The sequence below is a fragment of the Trachinotus anak genome, unplaced genomic scaffold (genome assembly GCF_046630095.1).
Source record: "Trachinotus anak isolate AG129_WGS33_773 ecotype Australia unplaced genomic scaffold, CSIRO_AGI_Tana_v1 ptg000014l, whole genome shotgun sequence".
Classification (NCBI taxonomy): Eukaryota; Metazoa; Chordata; class Actinopteri; order Carangiformes; family Carangidae; genus Trachinotus; species Trachinotus anak.
In genome coordinates, this window is record NW_027273865.1 from 18296283 (window position 1) to 18317977 (window position 21695).

The following is a 21695-nucleotide window of genomic DNA, read 5'->3' on the forward strand; positions in this document are numbered from 1 at the left end:
AAGCATACATTTTGAAATATGTAAATAATATTTCTAAAATGTTGCGCTTTGGTGATATTTTTTTGGCGGAAGGTCTTATCACAGTCATTTAAAACTAAAAGCTAATCCCATAGAAATACAACTAAAACTGTAATAAAGTAACATGCCACGCACAGACCGACTTCTTGCTGTATTGAATGTTACTACAATTGATAAACTCCACTGGCAGAACATTCTCAAGAGCTATGCCTCAAACCTGTTTCAATAGAACATTCAACATTTTCCCATTTAGGTGCACAATAGCCTGTACTATACACATGACATTGGTATTGTTTTGAAAAAAATCCTCTTACACTTGAAAATCTGCTATGACTTCTCCCACCTTATCCAGTTATTCACTACCTCATGATAGTTGTCTCTGCCAATAGTTTCTGCAGCGAGTTCTGCGAGCTCCTGGGATGGGTCTGCCCCTGGAGAGATGATGATCAACACTGGCTCCCATTCTAGCGTCTCAGTGTAGAGACGCCGCAGGTTCAGAGGAGGTGGGGAGAGCTCTTTCTTACCTGCAGAGAAGAAGAAAATGAGATAGCAAGAGAATGAGGGGCGTTTTAGACAAAACTGTAAAGTGTGTTTCAACATATCATTTAAATTTGATATGCTACTCAAAGTCAAAGTGGCTGGATATACTGCACAGAGATGGTACACCAGGAGGGGGCAGATGAAAGGCAATAAAAAGAACAGGAAACAAGAAGTTGAGGTAAATGCTGCTTAATAGCAGCAAAGGGGCAAATCAAGTTGGGTAGCTAAACCAAGTCAGGAAGAAGAGGGAGGGCATGAACAGGAAGGGGTACACAGTGCCTAAAGGGGGGTGATGGGAAAGGGAGGTTGGGGAGAGAGAAAAGTCAAAGAAGAGGGAGAACAGAAGAGAGGTGATGATGGAGCAAGGGAGAGAGAGTGTAAGAGGAAGACACTGAGGGAAACAGAGTGAGAGAGATTAGGAGGATGATGTGCTGTGCATACTGAGTACTAGCTATGCAGCAGTATTCAACACACAGCAGAAGAATACCTTGTCAGCCCCCTGGTGTTGAAAAGCCAGGCTCTTTGTGTATTTGTCAAAGTGTGTGTGTGAGTGTCTGCATGTGTGCATTTCCTCACTGAGCATTAGGCTCTAATCCTGCTGTAATATATTGAATCGCATATCAGATATGAGTTAATAGTGACACACAAGCAGCGATACAGGCACACGCAGTGTGAGTGGCTTTGTTAGAAATTCCACTGTGACGTTATTCATGCATGTATCAGCAGTATCTCTTTCAGACACACAGACACACACAAACACATACACACACACACAAATGAAGTGCTGTCATATTTGGTTGAAACGACTGCCCCAGCCTGAACATTCTTTTGGTGTCTGCTGCCAAATGCAATCTGCTGCACTGAAGTACACACATGCACACACACAAGGTCTTGGTAGAGAACATCTCAGAGCGACCTTTTGCTGCATCACCATGGCAACACTAAGAAAAACAGTCATCTGACCACATGCTTGTGATGTCTGACTGCAAAAAAAGGGAGCATTTACAGAACATGCGCGTGTACAAATACATACACAACTACCTTTGACATGAGTGGGTAATCAGTATTCGTGCTGCAGACCAGAATTGTCTGTCTGTGTAGCAAAGTTCACCTTGGCTTTTATGACACACTATCGGGGCAAAGAGGAGCCTAGAAAGAGACAGTGCCACAGTCTCCCTATGGTTCAAACACCACTTAAGGGGGAAACTCTGAATGGCTAAGAATTACAGAGCAGACATTTGATCAGGCCGTACTTGACATTATAGGCATATGAATATAAATTTTTTATTAAAATCACTGTAATTGGCGGGATTCATTTATGTTTAAAAGCTGATTGATTGTTGAAACAAAAAGACTTTGTCCTCTTGGCTGGATGTTTCATGATATGAAAAATAACTGAAACACAGTGAGAGTGGTGTTTTCATGCATATGTGAAGGAGGGTTTGTATTTTAGAGAAGTAGAGTGAGCAAGCCAGTGAGCATGCACTGTTTGTGTATGTGTGTGTGTGTGTGTGTGTGTGTGTGTGTGTGTGTGGCTGTGTTCACCCAGGCATGCCTGTGTGAGTGAGCAGTGCCCAGGCCTGGACTGGGGGGATTGAGTGAGATTAGTTTTAAGAGGATTACAGACCATGCCTCATTAGCATACTGATTCACTGCCAAAAACACATACACGTACACACAAAATCTTCTACTCTCCTGTGCTCTTTTTTTTAATTTTTATCTGTCCTTCTCTCTTGCTCTTTCATTCAGACACACACACACACACACACACACACACATCTCATGCACTTGTACACATACTACACCATCAGTGGGTTCACTTTGTGTTCAAGGGGTATGAAGACTAGCTCTTAATCATGATATAGTAAGTGTGTGTTTTGTCTACAGACAAACAAGACGAGGAAAAAAGAGGTGACACTTGTGCTAATGAGGAATTAGCTCAGATGCAAACAAAGACATATACCCTAAAACAATAAGAAATATAAGACAGATGGGTTGACAACCACAAACTCAGGAGTACACACACATACAACACACGTAAAGACACAAAACATATTGTCACAGACACAAAGGTTCGAATGTCATCCTGCATGGTTACTGTGTCCCTTCCTACATGCTTGACAGTAGCTGTTCTGGCCTTATTGGCGCAATAGGCAGCACGTCACTTTCACAATCTTAAGGTCGTGAGTTGGAGCTTCACACTAGGCAAACAAAATTACATACATGGAAACAAAAAGAGAAAATTATGACCAACACAACATGGTGCAAATAAAATACACACAATATGATGCAAAAAATGTGCACCTTCATAGACAGAGAAATGGGCGAATTGACACTCATAAATACAGATAAATCCTCATCCTCAATGAACCAGCATTATTATTAGCACTCTGGAGCAGCTGCACAACAGCTGACACTGAGTTTCAGTCAATAGGGCTTCTGCTATCAGTAAGAAGCAAGGCAGTCAGAGTACTGTGGCTCACCAAAGTGCTCTCTCCCTCTCTGTCTATGTCTCCTCCCTTTCATCCTATTTTGCAACCACTTTTCCTCTGAGTCTCTTCTGAGTGTCCTATTTAAACATTTGTGAAACAATTTGAGAGTTGAGAGAAATACTGCATTTAAAGTTATCATTTTCAAAAATATGGGAGACTTTAAGAAAACAAGTTAAGCTACAGTTGCAATTGAACTATCTCTTTATGTTTTCCATGCCTCTTTGGTGCAATAGGTAGCACAAAAACAATGGGGAAGATGTATGTTGCATGCTACTAAAAATGCAGTGCCAGCAGATCACGTAATAATTAAAACCATAAAGCCTCCCCTGTTGCCAAAAACTCTTGTATTCTTTGGTTGTTATGATAAAGTTTCTATGAATTACTTTACTTCAACACAAAATTTTGAAAATTTTCAAATTCACTCTGCAGTGTATAAAGGATTTATTTTGCATGTATGTGATTCTGGGATTCTCTAATGATAAGAATTAATTATAAAAACATTCTTGCAAGTTTATGTATTATTTGTACAAAAGAAATTTCTCTTCTTTTTGTTTCCTATTATTATTTCTTGTGTTGTAGTTTTATTCTTAGTCTTGTGTTTACTTCAACCTGCACTCCCCCTCCCCGTCATGGCTTTATTGCTGGGTCATGTCATAAAGTGTGTTAAGTAGATTATAACCTTTGTGTGAACATTTTGGTGTACACATACATTGTCATGATCAGGTTGAGGGATCAAATTATGACTGTTTCTCTTTATTTAATATTTCAGTGCAAGATTGTGGCCTCGTTGGCGCAGCAGGCAGCGCGTCAGTCTCATAATCTGAAGGTTGTGAGTTCGAGCCTCACACGGGGCAGATGTTTTAAAATCAGATCAAACAAAACACAATGGGCAAGTCACAGGGTATATACTCGTAAATGTAGAGTGCTGAGTCTACAACATACAGTATGTGATTCTGTGCTGCAATGTTATGTAGTTTGGTGCTAGTGTTTGTTGGAAATTGGTTGCTTCCCACATGCTATAGAGCCACCATAGAGCTACGTCATTGCATCACTGTACATGTCCGTATATAGACTGAACTGCCTTGGGTGGGCAGTTTTCTTATTGAAAATGTTATGGTGTCACAACAATATGGAACACGGGAGACAAAGACCTAATACTATCAAAGTAAAGTTCTTATTTTGTGTAAGAATGAAAAAGAAGTCTCATGTATAGCTGAACTTATATCTGGAAACAATACTGCATCACCGCCAGTGATTCAGTAGTGTGTCATTATTGGTTGTGCATCTGTGATTGCTGTTAGAGCTACTCTCAGTCCAGCATCTCTCCCGCCCACCTTTGTTTTACGCTATCCAGCACTCTGACACCATGCCATGCACTCATCCATACACACATCCCTCTCGAACTAGACGGACTGCCAAATGCACCACATTATTATTTCTTCTGTTGTAGTTATATCCATAGTGGTTTAATTCTTTAAATCTGCGGTCCCACTCCTTTGTCATGCTTTAGTGCTAGGTCATGTCAAGCATAGACTTTGTGTGAACATTTTGGTATACACATATATTATTGTTATTGGGTAGAGAGAGACCATATTATGACTGTTTCTGTTTTTTTCAATATTTCAAAGCTCATCCAGGGCCTCGTTGGCGCAGTAGGCAGCGCGTCAGTCTCATAATCTGAAGGTCGTGAGTTCGAGCCTCACACGGGGCAGGTGTTTTAAAATCAGATGAGACAAAACACAATGGGGAAGTCACAGGGTATATACATGTAAATGTAGAGTGCTGAGTCTGCAACATACAGTATGTGATTCTGTGCTGCAGGTTAAAAAACTGACTGCAATGTTATGTAGTTTGGTGCTAGTGTTTGTTGGAAATAGGTTGCTTCTCCACATGCTATAGAGCCACGTCATAGCATCACTGTGCATGTCCGTATATGGACTGAACTGCCTTGGGTGGGCAGTTTTCTTATTGAAAATGTTATGGTGTCACAACAATATGGAACACGGGAGACAAAGACCTAATACAATCAAAGTAAAGTTCTTATTTTGTATAAGAATGAAAAAGAAGTCTCATGTATAGCTGAACTTGTATCTGGAAACAATACTGCATCACCACCAGTGATTCAGTAGTGTGTCATTATTGGTTGTGCATCTGTGATTGCTGTTAGAGCTACTCTCAGTCCAGCATCTCTCCCGCCCACCTTTGTTTTACGCTATCCAGCACTCTGACACCATGCCATGCACTCATCCATACACACATTCCTCACTAAATAGACAGACTTATATCCCTGGTGTTTTGATTCCTTAAATCTGCACACCCACTCCTTTGTCATGGCTTTAGTGCTAGGTCATGTCACAAAGCATGTTAAGTTGATAATAACCTTTGTGTGAACATTTTGGTGTACACATACATTGTTGTTATCGGGTAGAGAGCGAGAGCGAGAGCGAGAGCGAGAGCGAGCGCGAGAGCGATAGACACCAAATTATGACTGTTTCTGTTTTTTTCAATATTTCAAAGTTCATTCAGGGCCTCGTTGGCGCAGTAGGCAGCGCGTCAGTCTCATAATCTGAAGGTCGTGAGTTCGAGCCTCACACGGGGCAGATGTTTTAAAATCAGATTAAACAAAACACAATAGGGAAGTCACAAGTTGTATATTCGTAAACATAGAGTGCTGAGTCTGCAACATACAGTATGTGATTCTGTGCTGCAGGTTAAAAAACTGACTGCAATGTTATGAACCTTGGAGCTAATGCTTGACTGGTGCTCGTGTTTGTTGGAAATTTGTTCTGGAGATGTGCCATAGAGCCATGTCATTGCATCAATGTATACCTCTGCGTTTTCCCAGCAACACTATCGCCAAATACAACAACAACAGTGGCAGACCACATCCTCTCTTCATAAATGTCACTGTATATGTCTGTAAATGTGCGCTTTCCTTGCAACGTCAGTGCCAAGCACAACAACAACAATGGTGAACTTGGACTAAATCGCCACTTCACAAGTGTTGCTCCTGGCTCTGCTAGGCTACATTGGCATTTAACCATTTAGATGTTGATTTTGAACATTTCCAAATTTCTTAAAAATGGTGGTCACAAAAGTTTAATTGGTGTTATTGGTTATGATAATCCTGCCCTCAGCCCCTGATGCAAGTAGTTCTTGGTTCTAGACCAGGCAAGTGTTAGTGCTTCTCTTAAACCAGTTTTCCTGGCCAATGGTCAGTTCTTTGGCAGTCAAAAGAACTGAGATTAAGCTCTGGCCTATAACTGGCCTTCCAACTGCCTTGGGTGGAAAAGAGGTAAGGACAGTTTTTTTATGGAAACATGACTGCATCACCGTCAGTGATTCAGTAGTGTGTCATTATTGGTTGTGCATCTGTGATTGCTGTTAGAGCTACTCTCAGTCCAGCATCTCTCCCGCCCGCCTTTGTTTTACACTATCCAGCACTCTGACACCATGCCATGCACTCATCCATACACACATCCCTCTCGAACTAGACGGACTGCCAAATGCATCCCATATTATTTCTTCTGTTGTAGTTATATCCATAGTGGTTTAGATTCCTTCAATCTGCACTCCCATTCCTTTGTCATGGCTTTAGTGCTGGGTCATGTTACAAAGCACAAGCATAGACTTTGTGTGAACATTTTGGTATACACATATATTGGTGTTATCAGGTGGAGAGACCAAATTATGACTGTTTCTGTTTTTTTCAATATTTCAAAGCTTGTTCAGGGCCTCGTTGGCGCAGTAGGCAGCGCGTCAGTCTCATAATCTGAAGGTCGTGAGTTCAAGCCTCACACGGGGCAGGTGTTTTAAAATAAGATTACACAAAACACAATGACGAAGTCACAGGGTATATACATGTAAATGTAGAGTGCCGAGTCTACAACGTACAGTATATGATTCTGTGCTGCAGGTTAAAAAACTGACTGCAATGTTATGTAGTTTGGTGCTAGTGTTTGTTGGAAATAGGTTGCTTCTCCACATGCTATAGAGCTACGTCATTGCATCACTGTACATGTCCGTATATAGACTGAACTGCCTTGGGTGGGCAGTTTTCTTATTGAAAATGTTATGGTGTCACAACAATATGGAACACGGGAGACAAAGACCTAATACTATCAAAGTAAAGTTCTTATTTTGTGTAAGAATGAAAAAGAGGTCTGTCTATAGCTGAACATGTATCTGGAAAAATGACGGTATCACCACCAGTGATTCAGTAGTGTGTCATTATTGGTTGTGCATCTGTGATTGCTGTTAGAGCTACTCTCAGTCCAGCATCTCTCCCGCCCACCTTTGTTTTACGCTATCCAGCACTCTGACACCATGCCATGCACTCATCCATACACACATTCCTCACTAAATAGACAGACTTATATCCCTGGTGTTTTGATTCCTTAAATCTGCACACCCACTCCTTTGTCATGGCTTTAGTGCTAGGTCATGTCACAAAGCATGTTAAGTTGATAATAACCTTTGTGTGAACATTTTGGTGTACACATACATTGTTGTTATCGGGTAGAGAGCGAGAGCGAGAGCAAGAGCGAGAGACACCAAATTCTGACTGTTTCTGTTTTTTTCAATATTTCAAAGTTCATTCAGGGCCTCGTTGGCGCAGTAGGCAGCGCGTCAGTCTCATAATCTGAAGGTCGTGAGTTCGAGCCTCACACGGGGCAGATGTTTTAAAATCAGATTAAACAAAACACAATAGGGAAGTCACAAGTTGTATATTTGTAAACATAGAGTGCTGAGTCTGCAACATACAGTATGTGATTCTGTGCTGCAGGTTAAAAAACTGACTGCAATGTTATGAACCTTGGAGCTAATGCTTGACTGGTGCTCGTGTTTGTTGGAAATTTGTTCTGGAGATGTGCCATAGAGCCATGTCATTGCATCATTGTATACCCCTGCGTTTTCCCAGCAACGCTATCGCCAAATACAACAACAGTGGCAGACCACATCCTCTCTTCATAAATGTCACTGTATATGTCTGTAAATGTGCGCTTTCCCTGCAACGTCAGTGCCAAGCACAACAACAACAATGGTGAACTTGGACTAAATCGCCACTTCACAAGTGTTGCTCCTGGCTCTGCTAGGCTACATTGGCATTTAACCATTTAGATGTTGATTTTGAACATTTCCAAATTTCTTAAAAATGGTGGTCACAAAAGTTTAATTGGTGTTGTTGGTCATGATAATCCTGCCCTCAGCCCCTGATGCAAGTAGTTCTTGGTTCTAGACCAGGTAAGTGTTAGTGCTTCTCTTGAACCAGTTTTCCTGGCCAATGGTCAGTTCTTTGGCAGTCAAAAGAACTGAGATTAAGCTCTGGCCTATAACTGGCCTTCCAACTACCTTGGGTGGAAAAGAGGTAAGGGCAGTTTTATTATGGAAACATTACTGCATCACCACCAGTGATTCAGTAGTGTGTCATTATTGGTTGTGCATCTGTGATTGCTGTTAGAGCTACTCTCATCCATACACACATCCCTCTCGAACTAGACGGACTACCAATGCATCCCATATTATTTCTTCTGTTGTAGTTATATCCATAGTGGTTTAGATTCCTTCAATCTGCACTCCCATTCCTTTGTCATAGCTTTAGTGCTGGGTCATGTTACAAAGCATGTTAACTTGATTATAGCCTTTGTGTGAGCATTTTGGTGTACACATACATTGTTGTAATTGGGTACAGAGACAAAATTATGACTTTTTTCAATATTTCAACACTTGTTCAGGGCCTCGTTGGCGCAGTAGGCAGCGCGTCAGTCTCATAATCTGAAGGTTGTGAGTTCAAGCCTCACACGGGGCAGGTGTTTTAAAATCAGATGAAACAAAGCACAGTGGGGAAGTAACATGGAATCCGCAACGTCTGTGATTCCACGCTGCAACCTACCAAGCTAAGAGCAATGATGTGAATGATTAAAAAAAATTTAAATGTTATTGCTACTTAGTACCATTTCTTCAACAGTCCAAACACTTTTCCTTTCTTTTTGTCATGACTTTCCCAGAAAAAATGAGGTAGCCTCTTCAAATACTTGTCTTTGTCCAGTTATGAGAGTTTGTGTCAAAAGTAATTGCTGCTGACTTCAAAATGGTTGCGTGGTGTAAGAATGGAAAATTAGTCTGCCTATAGCTGAGCTTGTATTTGGAAACATCACCACTACACCACCAATCATTCAGTAGTGTTTCTTTATTGTTTGTGCATCTGTGAATGACCTAGAGCTGCTCTCGGTTCAACATCTCTCCTGCTCATCTTTGTTTGTTTTTTGCAATCCAGCTTAAATCTCACCATGACACTATGCCCTACATTCATCCATGCACATGCATTCACCACAGACAAAACTGATTGATGTGCATACCACTTGTGTTGTGTGTATATGATAATGTTGCTTTGATAGTTTTGGCCACGACAGTCATGGCATGAAAATTTGAGAGAATGGTCGGTTTGGAAACTCCACCATATTTCTGCTCAATGGACAAGACTGTAACTGTGACAGGGCTAGAAAACCAATATATTACAAATCGAATAAACTTGATTTATCTACATCTTGAAGGCCAACACAGGCTGAAAGGTCCTTTTAAAAAACAATCTCAACTCAAGGTCCACTTAATCAGACATGGTCTTTGTCAGCACAGAGAGCTGTTGTGTTATTATGGAACTACAGATGTTCAAAACTTCCATTACTATTTGGAGCACTTTTAGGACTTCGCATCCACATGACCTTTCAAATTCAGCTTCACAGTTCATTCTTGACATCGGAAACAAATCTTGACCGTGAGCCACCAACTGTTTAACCAACATGAACTGGAATAATGGAAATTTTATTTAATGAAAAGTTCTGAAGTAAATAGATGGACATTGTGTTAACATCTGTTTGTCAATTGTTGTGTTGAAGGTCAAGAATGAACAGTCAAGCTGAATCTTTATTGCTTCACCTTTTGATATGCAGGAAGAGCTCTCATTGCCTCATGGACACATTAGGTGGACATTTCAAAGAATCAAGTTATTTCACAGTAGCAATTGTAATAACTCTGATGAACACAATGCATCACTTTTTAAGCCTCATTGGCTTGTCATAAGTTTGAGCCTAATTTCCATCACACATGAAACAGGGGGCATAGACACTAAAATAAAATGTTGACTTTTAAGTCATATGAGCAAAGCAGCAGGTTGAATTTTGCAAGCGAATGTTGCAAGTGTCATTTCAGGTAAGTGCACTTTGGCAGTGTCTGATTTGAGACAACACTAGCCTGTCAAAATTCATGCACTACACCAGTAAGTATACAATGTACACTACATGTCATTGTACTAATGGAAGTATGCAAATTGAAACACATATTGTGTGTAAGAATTCTTAATCATTTAACAACTGAACTTGAAAACATCATCTTTCTCTTTATGCATTTATTTGTTTGTGATTATCTTTAGGGTTAGGCCATTGCTCCCAGTCCTGTATCTCTCCTGCTCATCTTTGTTGAAAACTAACCAGCACTCTAACACCATACCTCTCATTCATTCAAGCACACACATTCATCACTGACTAGACTAACAGCCATATGCTATTGTATTCTCATATCTTTTGTGTTGCACTTACATCCATATTTTTTGTTTCCTTCAACCTGTGGCACCCCTCTTTGTCATGGCTTTAGTGCTGAGTCATGATACACAGCATTTAAGTTTGATAATAGACTTTGTGTGACAATTTAGGTGTGCAGATACATCATTGTGTCTAAGCATTGAGACTGAATTGTTATTCTTTGACTTTTTCCATAATTGCAAACACGCTCATAGCCTTGTTGGCGCAGGGGGCAGTACGTCAGTCTCATAATCGGAAAAGCATGCGTTCGAGCCTCACATGGAGCAAAAGTTTTCCTAAAAAGAATCACAATGGGAGAGATAAATGCTTCAGTGTAAACTGTCAAATGTTAAGTGCAGTAGTTTAGCATAGAAATTGAAAATCCGATTGGACTGGATTTAAAACCCCGCCATTAGGGCAAATGAAGGTCTGCACTAGAGAGAGAAATGGGTATGCATACAACAAAGGATGCTGGCCAGAATCAAACTTGGTGCATTGAAGGGAAATTTTTAACATTAGGCCACTGATTCCTTAATTCATATTTATGCCATGATATTTTTCCTGATTTACATTTAAGTGCATCATCACAAACACTTTTTGTTGTCAATTAACAGTTGTTATTGTTAGTTGCTATACCTTGAATTTGGAAGCTTTATCGGGATTAGGGGCTGTAAATTAGCATCAGTCAGACGACCATGTTTAAGGCACATGGATGCACATGGATGCCAGTGTCGGTCTGCCGGTCAGTCAGTCCACTACTTTGGTTGAGACGGAAATATCTGAGCATATTGGATGAACCACACTGACATTTTGTACACACACCCATGGTTTGCAGACAATGTATCCTAATGACTTGACCTGTCTTATAGCAGAGTGCATGAATGTGCTCATTTGGTGCTCATTTGGTGAACTGAATGCCTCTGTTTGCACCTAATGAACATGAATGTGAACGCTAACACCAGAAGGCGATGGTAAGGCAGCAAAAACCTGTTTGCCAGCCACAGGAAGAAAAATCAGAGGAAGAACTGTGTTTTACGGCAGCACCTGAGGACTTACGGCATATACAGCAGGGTGACAAATTAAAGGAAAAACCAACATATTGTGTCTTAGTAAGATGTTGGGCCACCACGTGCTGCCAGAGAAGCTTAAATGTGCCTTGTCATTTACTCTACAAGTCTCTGGAACTCTGATGGAGGGATAGGACACCATTCTCCCAGAAGATAGTTCCTCATTTGGTGTTTTGATTGTAGCGGAGGAAAAACGCTGTCTAACATGTTGGTTCAAAATTTCCCATAGGTGTTCAGTTGGGTTGAGATCTGGTGACTGGCATATGGCATATGATTCACATCATTTTCATACTCATGGAGGAATTATTATCCAGTTTCTCCACAGATTTTTTAGGTTTTTCCTTTAATTTGTCACCCCTCTGTAAGTTTCCCACTGTTATTTGATGACATTACAAATTCATACCGGTTGACTGTTTTATCAAAAACGATTGGAACAGCACAATGTAAATTCTCTTTTGTGGTGGGTTTTCTCATTAAAATAAGCCTTGAGTTATTGTTTATTGAGTCATGAATATTCATATGATAAAGATGCTGACGACCAAAGCACGTAGATGTCCCAAAGGTTAACACCAGACTCAACAAGCACAATAACTGTGTGACTATTTGTGACTGTCTCTGTCTGTGTGTGTGTGTGTGTGTGTGTGTGTGTGTGTGTGTGTGTGTAAAAAGGGGGTGAGGGTGGGGGTGATAATAGAAACCAGAGAAGTGTCTGTGTATATGGTTCTCAAGGACAGTGGCATTCTCACAGTGATGAAAGACACATAAAGAGGACTATCATGAAAAAAACACCCCACTGATGAAAAGCATTGTCTGTGACTATTTTGCTTTAGTGGAGTGTGAAGGCAGAAGGTGCTTGCGAAAAACAAAGCATCTTTCTACACAGCAAAATGAACGCGAAGGTAAAATAGTTTTTGCCAAAAGGGATAAAGGAGCATCTATTTACCCATGGTATTTACAGCTAATTATTCAGAGCAATCATACTAAAATTCAGAAGGGCAAAGCTTCATCAAAACAAACAAATAATATTGCTTCCTTTCTCATCAGCTAATCATAATTGTCTTACTTTGCACAAAACACAGCTTCAGTTTATCATTTTAGCTCAGTGTTTCTCCAGTATGCATTCAGCAGCAGTGCTGTGTGTGAAATGTAACCACTGTAACTTGCGTGCTTTCTACACTGTGCGCAGCAATGAAAGGAAATGAAAGGAACTCTTCACTCTTCACCCCAGAGTCGCCTCATTCATTTGCACATCATTTGTGCACATTTGTTCATTTAAAACAAACCTCTGCTTTGTTATTTCTCAAGTTATCACAGTTTATTTGGCTGACATGTAATGCTCATTACATCTTTTGGACATTAATGGGGGGCTAAGGCCTTTGCTTAAAAATGGAATGTGTAATAACACAACATTTTATTTTGCATGGAAAAACTAATCAAAATGCTTTTATTAATATCCTAATCATATAGGGTGCCAACTTTGTCATGTACACTTATCTTGTTAGCCGAATTATATTTGAATTTTCAAATTAAACTTGAATTATATTTAAATTTGTAATTTTCTGCAAGACTGGTTCATTAAGTTAAAAATATCTATTTCAAATAAAAAATAGTGTAAGTAATGTCTGTTGAGGCATGTCATTCTTTCACATTTATCACTACAGCTATCTGGACCAGCAGAGCCCTTCAAGTGGCAAAAGCTCCTAATAAATTACATTACAATTCTAAATTCATTTTAAGCTATTCCTCCACAGACACTTATATATGGGTCTGGCATCGCACACTCATGGACGTGTAAACAACAGCACCGCTGCTGATAAAAAAAGGGGGAGACACTGCTGCTAATCTATTACTTGGTTTGTTACCTTCAACATCTACAATACACTTCAAAGGTGTGCATAGGAAGTGAAACGTATATATTCTTTAAAATGACACTCATTTTTAAGGTCTTGGTCTGAGTAAGTGAGAGCAAATAAGGCAAGAAGAGAAACCTTGCAAAATATTAATAAAGATGAGACCCATTTTAGGATTGGGTAGTTGGCTAGTTGGCAGCATGATTATGTTGTGAATGTGATCAGTTTTTTGCTGTTTTTTCAGTGGGAAATACTGAATGGTTTTTTGTGTGTATTCAGGCCTACAATAGTAGAAATGTTTTGAACTCAGCTCCAGCCCACTTAGGAAACATTGATAAATAATCAAAAAATTAAAATCTCTAATATGAACCACTTACCCAGGGCCTGGGAGGCAAATGCTGCCATGGCACTCTGTAGTCGGTCTGGTCTGACTGCCTGAACCAATAATAGCTGAAGAGAGGAGAGAAATATAAACTGACAAAGGAAGAAACAACAGGCATCCATTAAGACTTTCTAGATGAGTCAGTCCATTGCATAACAAACCAAAATGTTACATATCCAAAAAGTCATCCTTTAAGAAACAAAATGCCTAACTTGGATATACACCCACTGTCAAATTCACAGAGGCTGTGACACTGTCTTCTTTCAATATACTTGAGAACACAATACACAAAGTTAATAAGTTACTCAGCTGGTTTTGACAGCCACTTAGTGATAAGTGGCTTCTGTCTTGTTCATGCTTTGAAATTAAGTTAACTAAATCTTCATTTAGTCTCAACCCACATTTGAACGGGTGTGCTCAAAGATACAACCAAATGTTTTTACTTTCTACTGTTATCATGCCGACTTCTCCCTAATAATGACAAAAATAACAATAGATATAATGGGCTGTCATTACTGCCATCGAAGTAAAATTAGAGAGTATTTAGAGAGTGCACATTTTGTTAAGGCTGCTCTATCTTTTACATTGGTTATGTAAAAATGAGAAAAGAACTAGAAGGTTTTAGTAAACATCTAGATTTGGATCTACACGCAAAAGAAAAATTGTGATTGACAATAATACAGGATTTTTACTTTAAACCTGTTTGGTAATATCATGATGAAGCCATGGTAACTTATGGTCATCCAGACGGATTATGGTATAGCACCATCAATGGGTAAAATACCATGAACTTTGATAGCAAATTCTCAACGTGTTTTGTGAGTTTGTATCACTTAAGCCACATGTACAGGAATTTGGCAAAAGACTGAGAATGGTGTGTTACATAAATGAAAAAAACAAAAATTAAAACAGTTTTGGTGCTCTTCTAAATACTGAAAAAGATTACATTTGTAAGTGTAGATGTAAAGTAATAATTGCTCTGCAAAAAAAATATATAGCAGGTGATATGTTTAAGATGAACTTTCATTCTTAATCAACAAACCAAGGACAAAAAAGAATTTGTTGCTATGCTTCATGGTTTACAAGGACGAGCCAGAATGTAATGTGCTTTATAAATGGCCACATGGTGTGGCACTAACCACACTAAAGCCTAATCATTTCTTCCTGACTCATGGACTAATTTTACAAAACATTATATTAAAATCTGCCAACTGACAGAGAAACAATCGAACAAGCTCAGCTAAAAATAGAACTTTTGTGGCTGAGGTTTGTGTAGACTTCTGACATGGTCTGTAAATAATGATAAGTTGTTAAATTTGGCTGATGAAATGACTGGTTTTGATTGAAAGCTGACCTGCTGGAAGGGAGTAATCTTCTTGGCAATGGAGGATGGGATTTCCTGTTCACAATGTGAGCTCTGCGAGAAGGACAGCCAAAGGTCTGAGTCACTCAAACACAGGGAGTGATAGAGAGCTGGGAATGTCGCCTGTAAAAGAAGGATGGCAAAAGTTTCAACGGCTGAATGACAGACTGTAAAGTAAAGTTAGATGTATAAATTTAATCTTGCGTTCAAGAAGTAAATTACTGACATTCTATTTAAATGGCATTAAACTTTTTGAAAAAAATATCAAATGTCAAAATAATTTTACTTTATTAAGCATTGTTCTGTAGGCTGTGCTTTTGTAACACATTGCATATGCAGTTGATGGTGTAATAATGTACACAGTTTATGTTGAATGTGTTTGTGTATGTAAGTGTATATATTAAGTGTTTACTTTAAAAATGGCCACTGCTCCATGCCTCTCTAGATCAATCCAAGAGGGGAACTCCTGCCAGGTGAGAAGAAGCATTGGTCAAAGACAGAAATAGTATCATGTTTTCTCATTCTCAGAAAAAAGCTGCACTCTTACCTCTTTCTTAAACATTTCTCCTACAATGGCTCCAGTGAAGACGTCCCATTCCTACAGCAAAACATGACTGGGTTGACATTTGGTAGGTCTAAAGCTAATATTTCTATTATATTCTAATTTGTCACTGGAACCAACATTAATGGTATCCTAAAAATGCAAATACAAAAATACTCACATTCTCTTGGAAGAGTTCAGGGTACATGCCTTTCACAAAGTGCATAGCAAACATCAACTGGTCAGCCTAAGACACAGACAAGACAGACAGAGAAAATTATACTTACATGTTAAACAGTATGACACATATAACATGATAGCATTTTGCCCTGCTTAAATCCCAACTACAAACAAAGAAAGTCATGATAGAGAACAAAACTTCAGGATCTCATCCACACTGAGGGCAAACACACTCATTTTCCCACTGCATGATAAGCAGCTCAACCTGTCTAACTTGTGAAGGGTTGCTGCAGCCTGACAAAAAAATCCACTGACATAAAGAACATCCCTCCACACTGTCTGCTCTAATGTCAGTCTCTCTCTCATCTGCTGGTCAACTTTGAGAGAGCAAAGAGACAAAAGCTACTAATCAAGATACTTATCCAACTTCCACATTTTAAAAGAACAGGAAGACACTGAGCAGGAAACTCCAGTGCTTGTTTGTCTGAAATACTCTTAGTTTTTGATTTTTTCTGACAGCTAAAAATGAGAAACACTCAATGTACTTTTCTTCACATACATGACTTAACTAACTCCTGTTAAAAGCATTACAGTAATGTCTAAATGCTCTCCACAGTTACAGTATGCATTATTACTGATTTCCTGACACTATCTGACAGAATTAACAATAACACAATATGTATTATCCAAACTTAATAACAGCCGCTAATAACATTCACATTGAAATACAGCCACACCGCCTCTGTGCTAGTCATGCATATTTATGTAAATCTCATTTTATGCACTTAACAACTGGCTGGCAAGGACAACCAAATTGGAAGTAGAATACAATTCAGTAATACTTCTCAATATTGTGCTTTGTAAAGTGGCAGTACGTCAAATGCCTGTGTTAATCTAATCAGTCTGGCTATTCACAGTAGCTGCTATCACAGTTACCAGATGTGGGAATTGTTGCTGAAAAATCATTTGATCAACCTGGAGGACAACTGTGTCTGTGCATATCAACATTTTTCAGATCATCAAAAACCTTCCTAACCCATCTCTGCCTATCACCTAATATTAAATCCTGTACTTTTACCAACAGCTGTGGAGCCAGCTTGAGCTCCGGTGAGGTTAACCTTCAGGTTACATTTGGACCAGCGCTATACACTACCATGCCATCTCTGCGACCCTCTCCACGGTTCATCTCTTGATCTAACGTCTGAATGATTTACACCAAGCTTCCAAATATAAAACCCATCTTCTGAAGTGACAGGGGATACAGTTGAACTGAGAGAGCCAAGAAATATGATATGACTGATCAAAAACCAGCACAATATCCCATCTCTTTATGTGTGTGTGTGGGGCTGTGTGTGTGTTTGTGTTTTCTGAGCGTGTGCATATATGTGTCAGAGAGAAATGAAGCAAAGAGAGTGCAATGAGGATGAAAGTGTGTGAGTGTGTGTATGTGAACCCCTGTCATACTGACACTCTGACAAGACAGGAACCTCAGTAGACAGTACAACCTGGAATATGTCACACTCCTGCACATCAACACAACTCAAACCACTGCATGCATACAAGGGATGCATCCACATTCTCACACACGCAGTTAACCTCCTGAATGCATGTACGTGCCACCCCACACACAGGCATACATAAAGACCTAACACAGCAAGTGCTTGTACACATACATAGATATCTTTGACAGTTTGCTACTTTTCTACTCTAAAAATATAATCTCCTGAGTGAACACCCCTCCAGTGTACACCCATATGCCAAAAAGAAAAACTTTAACGTTGTTAATGTTGCATGTTCTCTATGCACTTTGACAAAAAAAAGAAAGATTTGCTAAGCTGCTATGCATAGATCAGATAGGTGACAAAGCCTAGATACTGTTGCATCTGAAATACTTATTTTGCAACAGTAAAGATACAACTGCAGGTTATTGCAGGGGTGCAATATATGCATACTGCCTTACTCTGTCTATACTGTAATAACTACAAAAGGTCAAATAACATAAGCTTAACAAGTTTACACCTGCCCCCCAAAATTAACAATTTTGTTCATGAGAGGTTCAACAATCAATATTTGCTTTGATGTATCTAGACATGCTCAATCAATACCTTATTAAGCTGAATCAGTTGTGTTTGTGGTAGAATTTAACACAAAGACATAGTAGTCTGAATGCCCACCACTGTCATAACAAAAATAGAGCTTTTCCAAAGGAGTGGTCTGTTAATTTTTTTTCCAAAGATGTATATCATGATGTTTTCTAATCTTGATTCCCCTTCTCCTCTCTAATTACTGTTCTTATTTCTCTCATCTCCCTGTACTCATTTTTGTCCTCTCACTCATTATCCACCTTTATCTTTTCATTGGATGCCTTCTTCCACCTCTCTCCTTTTTTCCCTGGAGTTATCTCTTTGCTAACACAGATGGGGGTGTTGACAGGAACACTGATAATGTAGTCCAGTGTTTCCTCTCTGCTAATAACTGGGCTGCTGCTGTGTGTGTGTGTGTGTGTATTTGTGTGTAAGTGTTGAGTAGATAGCCTATAGACGTGGTCAGCAATTAACAGCCACCCTGAAACTTCCATTACCATGCAGGCAGCACATATATGTATGCACACACACACATACAAAAGACAGAGAAATTACATTTACCATCTACTGCCTGATCGATGCGATGATTGCTGTGTTGGTCAATATTTGACACTTTATTAGTGTGTTAATGGAAGAGAGGTTTGATTGTATGACTGTGTAAATGTGTGTGTTTGTCTGATTGTGCACTTGATTTAAATGATCAATACAAATACTACTGTGCTACTACTTTACATTACAAAATTGCAAAGAATTTAGCGTTACTTGTTAAAACACCTAACTGACCACTTGTAGCATCAACTTAAACCTTGCATTATGATTGGCTGGAAGACAAGATAAAGCAAATTGTCAAAGTAGTGAGGGAGAGAGACTTGGGGGATAAAAGCAGGAATATACAAGAGAAGAACTCAGTATGCCAGGATAATAATTGCATTTTTTCTTATCCCACTACCCATCACCCTATATGAATCACGAGAGTGATGTCAGGAATCAAAACCACATCTGTTTTATTTGTTTGTGTTACTGGCACAGAGACAGTGTGGCTTTATTTAAGAAGAGTGTGAATTACCTTGAAAAGCGACCGGCAGACATACTCATACACCATATTCTTCAAGCTCGTCTCCAAAGCAGAAATCCTGGCTTCAGTATTCTCTACTTCCTAAAAAGCCCACACACATACACACAGTTAGTGAGGTGAGAGATAAAAAGGGCCAAGGACCATTAAACTTGGTAAGATGATGTTAGACTGAGGGATATCCTGTCACTACACAGATTTCCCAGCCTCCATTAATATGAAACAGTCCATGTGCCTGTTTTATGTGCTTTGTTGTAGCTAAATTTGTGCTAGTTACGTGAGCTGCAATGGAATTAAAAAGTTAGCAGCGACATTTTTATTCCAGCTTGTCTTTTCTTTATGTCACACCAGAGTAACCTGTCAGACTAACGGCTGTGTAGCAGAAAATCCAAGAGAAATGGGGGGAAATGGCAAGAAAAAGCAAAATTTCACATGGATTTCTCTTTCGGTCCTCTATTTGCGGTTTAGCATGTCTGTACTTCTGTTTCTCCTGGCGGAATCTCTGTTCTTCTGCAAGCATCTACTTTATGTAAACACCTATGTTTAGTGAGTGCAAGTTAGCACTTTGTGTATATAGTACCTTACCATAGAGGCTGCATGTGTGCATGCATGTGTGCTAATGTATTTGTGTGTGTGTGAGAACTGTTCAGTGTGTTAAGTCACATGTGAGAGGTTAAAATTCTCTTCCAGATCTCAGGAACCATCTGGAGCTCATGGCAAATTAAACTTGCTCATTCAATAAAACAACAAACCAAAAAATACAAAGGGACAGAGAGTCCATGAATCAATGCTGTATTCTGACCATACTCCCTGAATGTGTCCACAAACCTACCTACACAAATACACACACAAACACGTAACAGTGGTGACCAGCTGCTGTCTGGTGACATTCTTGGATGACAGCACTGGCTCTAACAACCCACACAGGATTTGGGGAATTAGTGCTCAATCTCTCAACCCAGTGTCTGTGTGTGTACCTGTGTGTCTGTATGTATGCACTCTGGTTATCCGACAGTGTTTAGGACAGTGTGATAGACAGTCTATGATGATCTCCAGCTGCACAGGTCAGATTGAGATAAACAAAACTACATTGATATAAATCAAAACAACCTGAACTAAAACAAAATCATCTAAAGTAATCTAAATAACATAAATGGAATTAAGATCAGTTTGTCAAAATAAAGTTTCTGCTTGTTTGTTTTTCTTTCAGCTCTTTCTAGTGATGCATAGCACTAACCCTTTTTTCAACCCTTTTTCAAGGAAAAGGTCAACATTTTGGGAGATATGTTGAAAATGCATTACAGGAGATTGTGTTTTGGACTATTTCTCACCACTGAGCAGTTGCCAGTAAAGACTACAAAATGTTACTGTGCCTGGCCAAGTAACAGTCTAGCACATAACCTCCTCTAAGACAGTGAATCTTCTTATACTGTCAAACCAGGTAAAATATGGTCTCATCCAAGTTTTATTGTGTGTGGGTGTATGATGTTAAGTTATAATACCCTTTATGCCAAAGCTGTAATGTGTGTATGGGTAAACCTATGTATATTAGTATTTTGGTTTATAGATTAAATTATTCATTTATTTGTGTAGTTGCATAAAGGTGTTGTTGTTGTGATATTGGTTTCAGTTCAAAGCCACATTACTTTGAACAATTTTGTCAGGTACAAATTAAGACAGTGTGGTGCTAGATGAAAATGGAAGTATTATAAGAGGTATGTGGCATCCAGTCACCTTCTGGGCCTGTAGAGCCCTTTGGAAGAGGCGCAGAAAAGAAGCAAGGCTAAAGCGGTACATGTTGTTGATCTTTGACAGGTCCGTGATGACAAAATACATCTTGCTGGCACTCTCTGCAAGAGGCAAGTAGGCATCCCGCTCCTAAAATAAAAAAAAAAAACAAAGAGAAAGAAAAAAAGAAAGAACAGAAACAAAAGGGGAGAGAAATAAACCAATAAGCAGCAGAGAAAGAACAACCAATGTTTTAGATAGTTACAGACAATACAACATACACAGCAGAGAAAGGGTTTAACATGGGGATGGATAAGCAGAAAAGTAAAACAGAAAATATTTATTTCAATCAAAATGGAAGACGAGGGAAAGAGAAATGAGGATAGACAGCATGAGGTGTAATAAGACAGGAAATGTATGAATCTCCCTGTTTTTTTCTCACAAGAAAGACAGAAACAGGGGAGAGAAAATAAAAAAATAAAAACAATAGAGACTGTACAGAAACAGTTCTGGTGTAACACTGCACCCTACAGGACAATTATGTAATGCATCTTCGGTATGTGCTTGAATATCTTTGGAAGCTGATATTTGTATAGTGTGTGCATTGAGTGTGGCTGTGGGTTTGTCTATCTGTTGACCACTTAAATGTTTGTGCCAAAATACTAGAAAATCCTGCATCATTGTGCATAACTACCTAAACATTTCAATTTCAGTAAAAGTACTGACCTGAATATAAGATGATGCTTTGTTCCAGAAATTATGCTTTAGTACAAAAGTGGAGTCATCTTACATTTGCAGGGT

At 39.2% G+C, this 21695-nt stretch overlaps 1 protein-coding gene and 6 non-coding genes across 11 annotated transcripts in view; 6 read left to right on the top strand and 1 right to left on the bottom strand.

The window, feature by feature from the left end:
• The window catches only part of dync2h1 (dynein cytoplasmic 2 heavy chain 1), a 105952-nt gene that overhangs the window by 28759 nt on the left and 55498 nt on the right, over nt 1-21695 (bottom strand). For all 5 annotated transcript variants that reach the window (XR_011693428.1, XM_071496052.1, XM_071496049.1 and 2 more), the window contains 8 exons: nt 20901-21044; nt 19161-19250; nt 16012-16077; nt 15837-15887; nt 15702-15755; nt 15281-15412; nt 13922-13994; nt 382-542 (listed from right to left, as the gene is read on the bottom strand). Coding sequence is in view for 4 of the 5 variants with exons in the window: in XM_071496052.1 (XP_071352153.1) it covers nt 382-542; nt 13922-13994; nt 15281-15412; nt 15702-15755; nt 15837-15887; nt 16012-16077; nt 19161-19250; nt 20901-21044 (771 nt within the window). In the remaining variant the exon portion in view is untranslated. The remainder of the gene's footprint in view (nt 1-381; nt 543-13921; nt 13995-15280; nt 15413-15701; nt 15756-15836; nt 15888-16011; nt 16078-19160; nt 19251-20900; nt 21045-21695) is intronic.
• On the top strand, nt 3832-3904 carry trnam-cau (transfer RNA methionine (anticodon CAU)). The gene has a single exon. It is a non-coding gene; the product is annotated as a tRNA-Met (tRNA).
• trnam-cau (transfer RNA methionine (anticodon CAU)) lies at nt 4689-4761 on the top strand. The gene has a single exon. It is a non-coding gene; the product is annotated as a tRNA-Met (tRNA).
• Nucleotides 5578-5650, top strand: trnam-cau (transfer RNA methionine (anticodon CAU)). Its single transcript has one exon. It is a non-coding gene; the product is annotated as a tRNA-Met (tRNA).
• On the top strand, nt 6784-6856 carry trnam-cau (transfer RNA methionine (anticodon CAU)). The gene has a single exon. It is a non-coding gene; the product is annotated as a tRNA-Met (tRNA).
• trnam-cau (transfer RNA methionine (anticodon CAU)) lies at nt 7654-7726 on the top strand. The gene has a single exon. It is a non-coding gene; the product is annotated as a tRNA-Met (tRNA).
• trnam-cau (transfer RNA methionine (anticodon CAU)) lies at nt 8787-8859 on the top strand. The gene has a single exon. It is a non-coding gene; the product is annotated as a tRNA-Met (tRNA).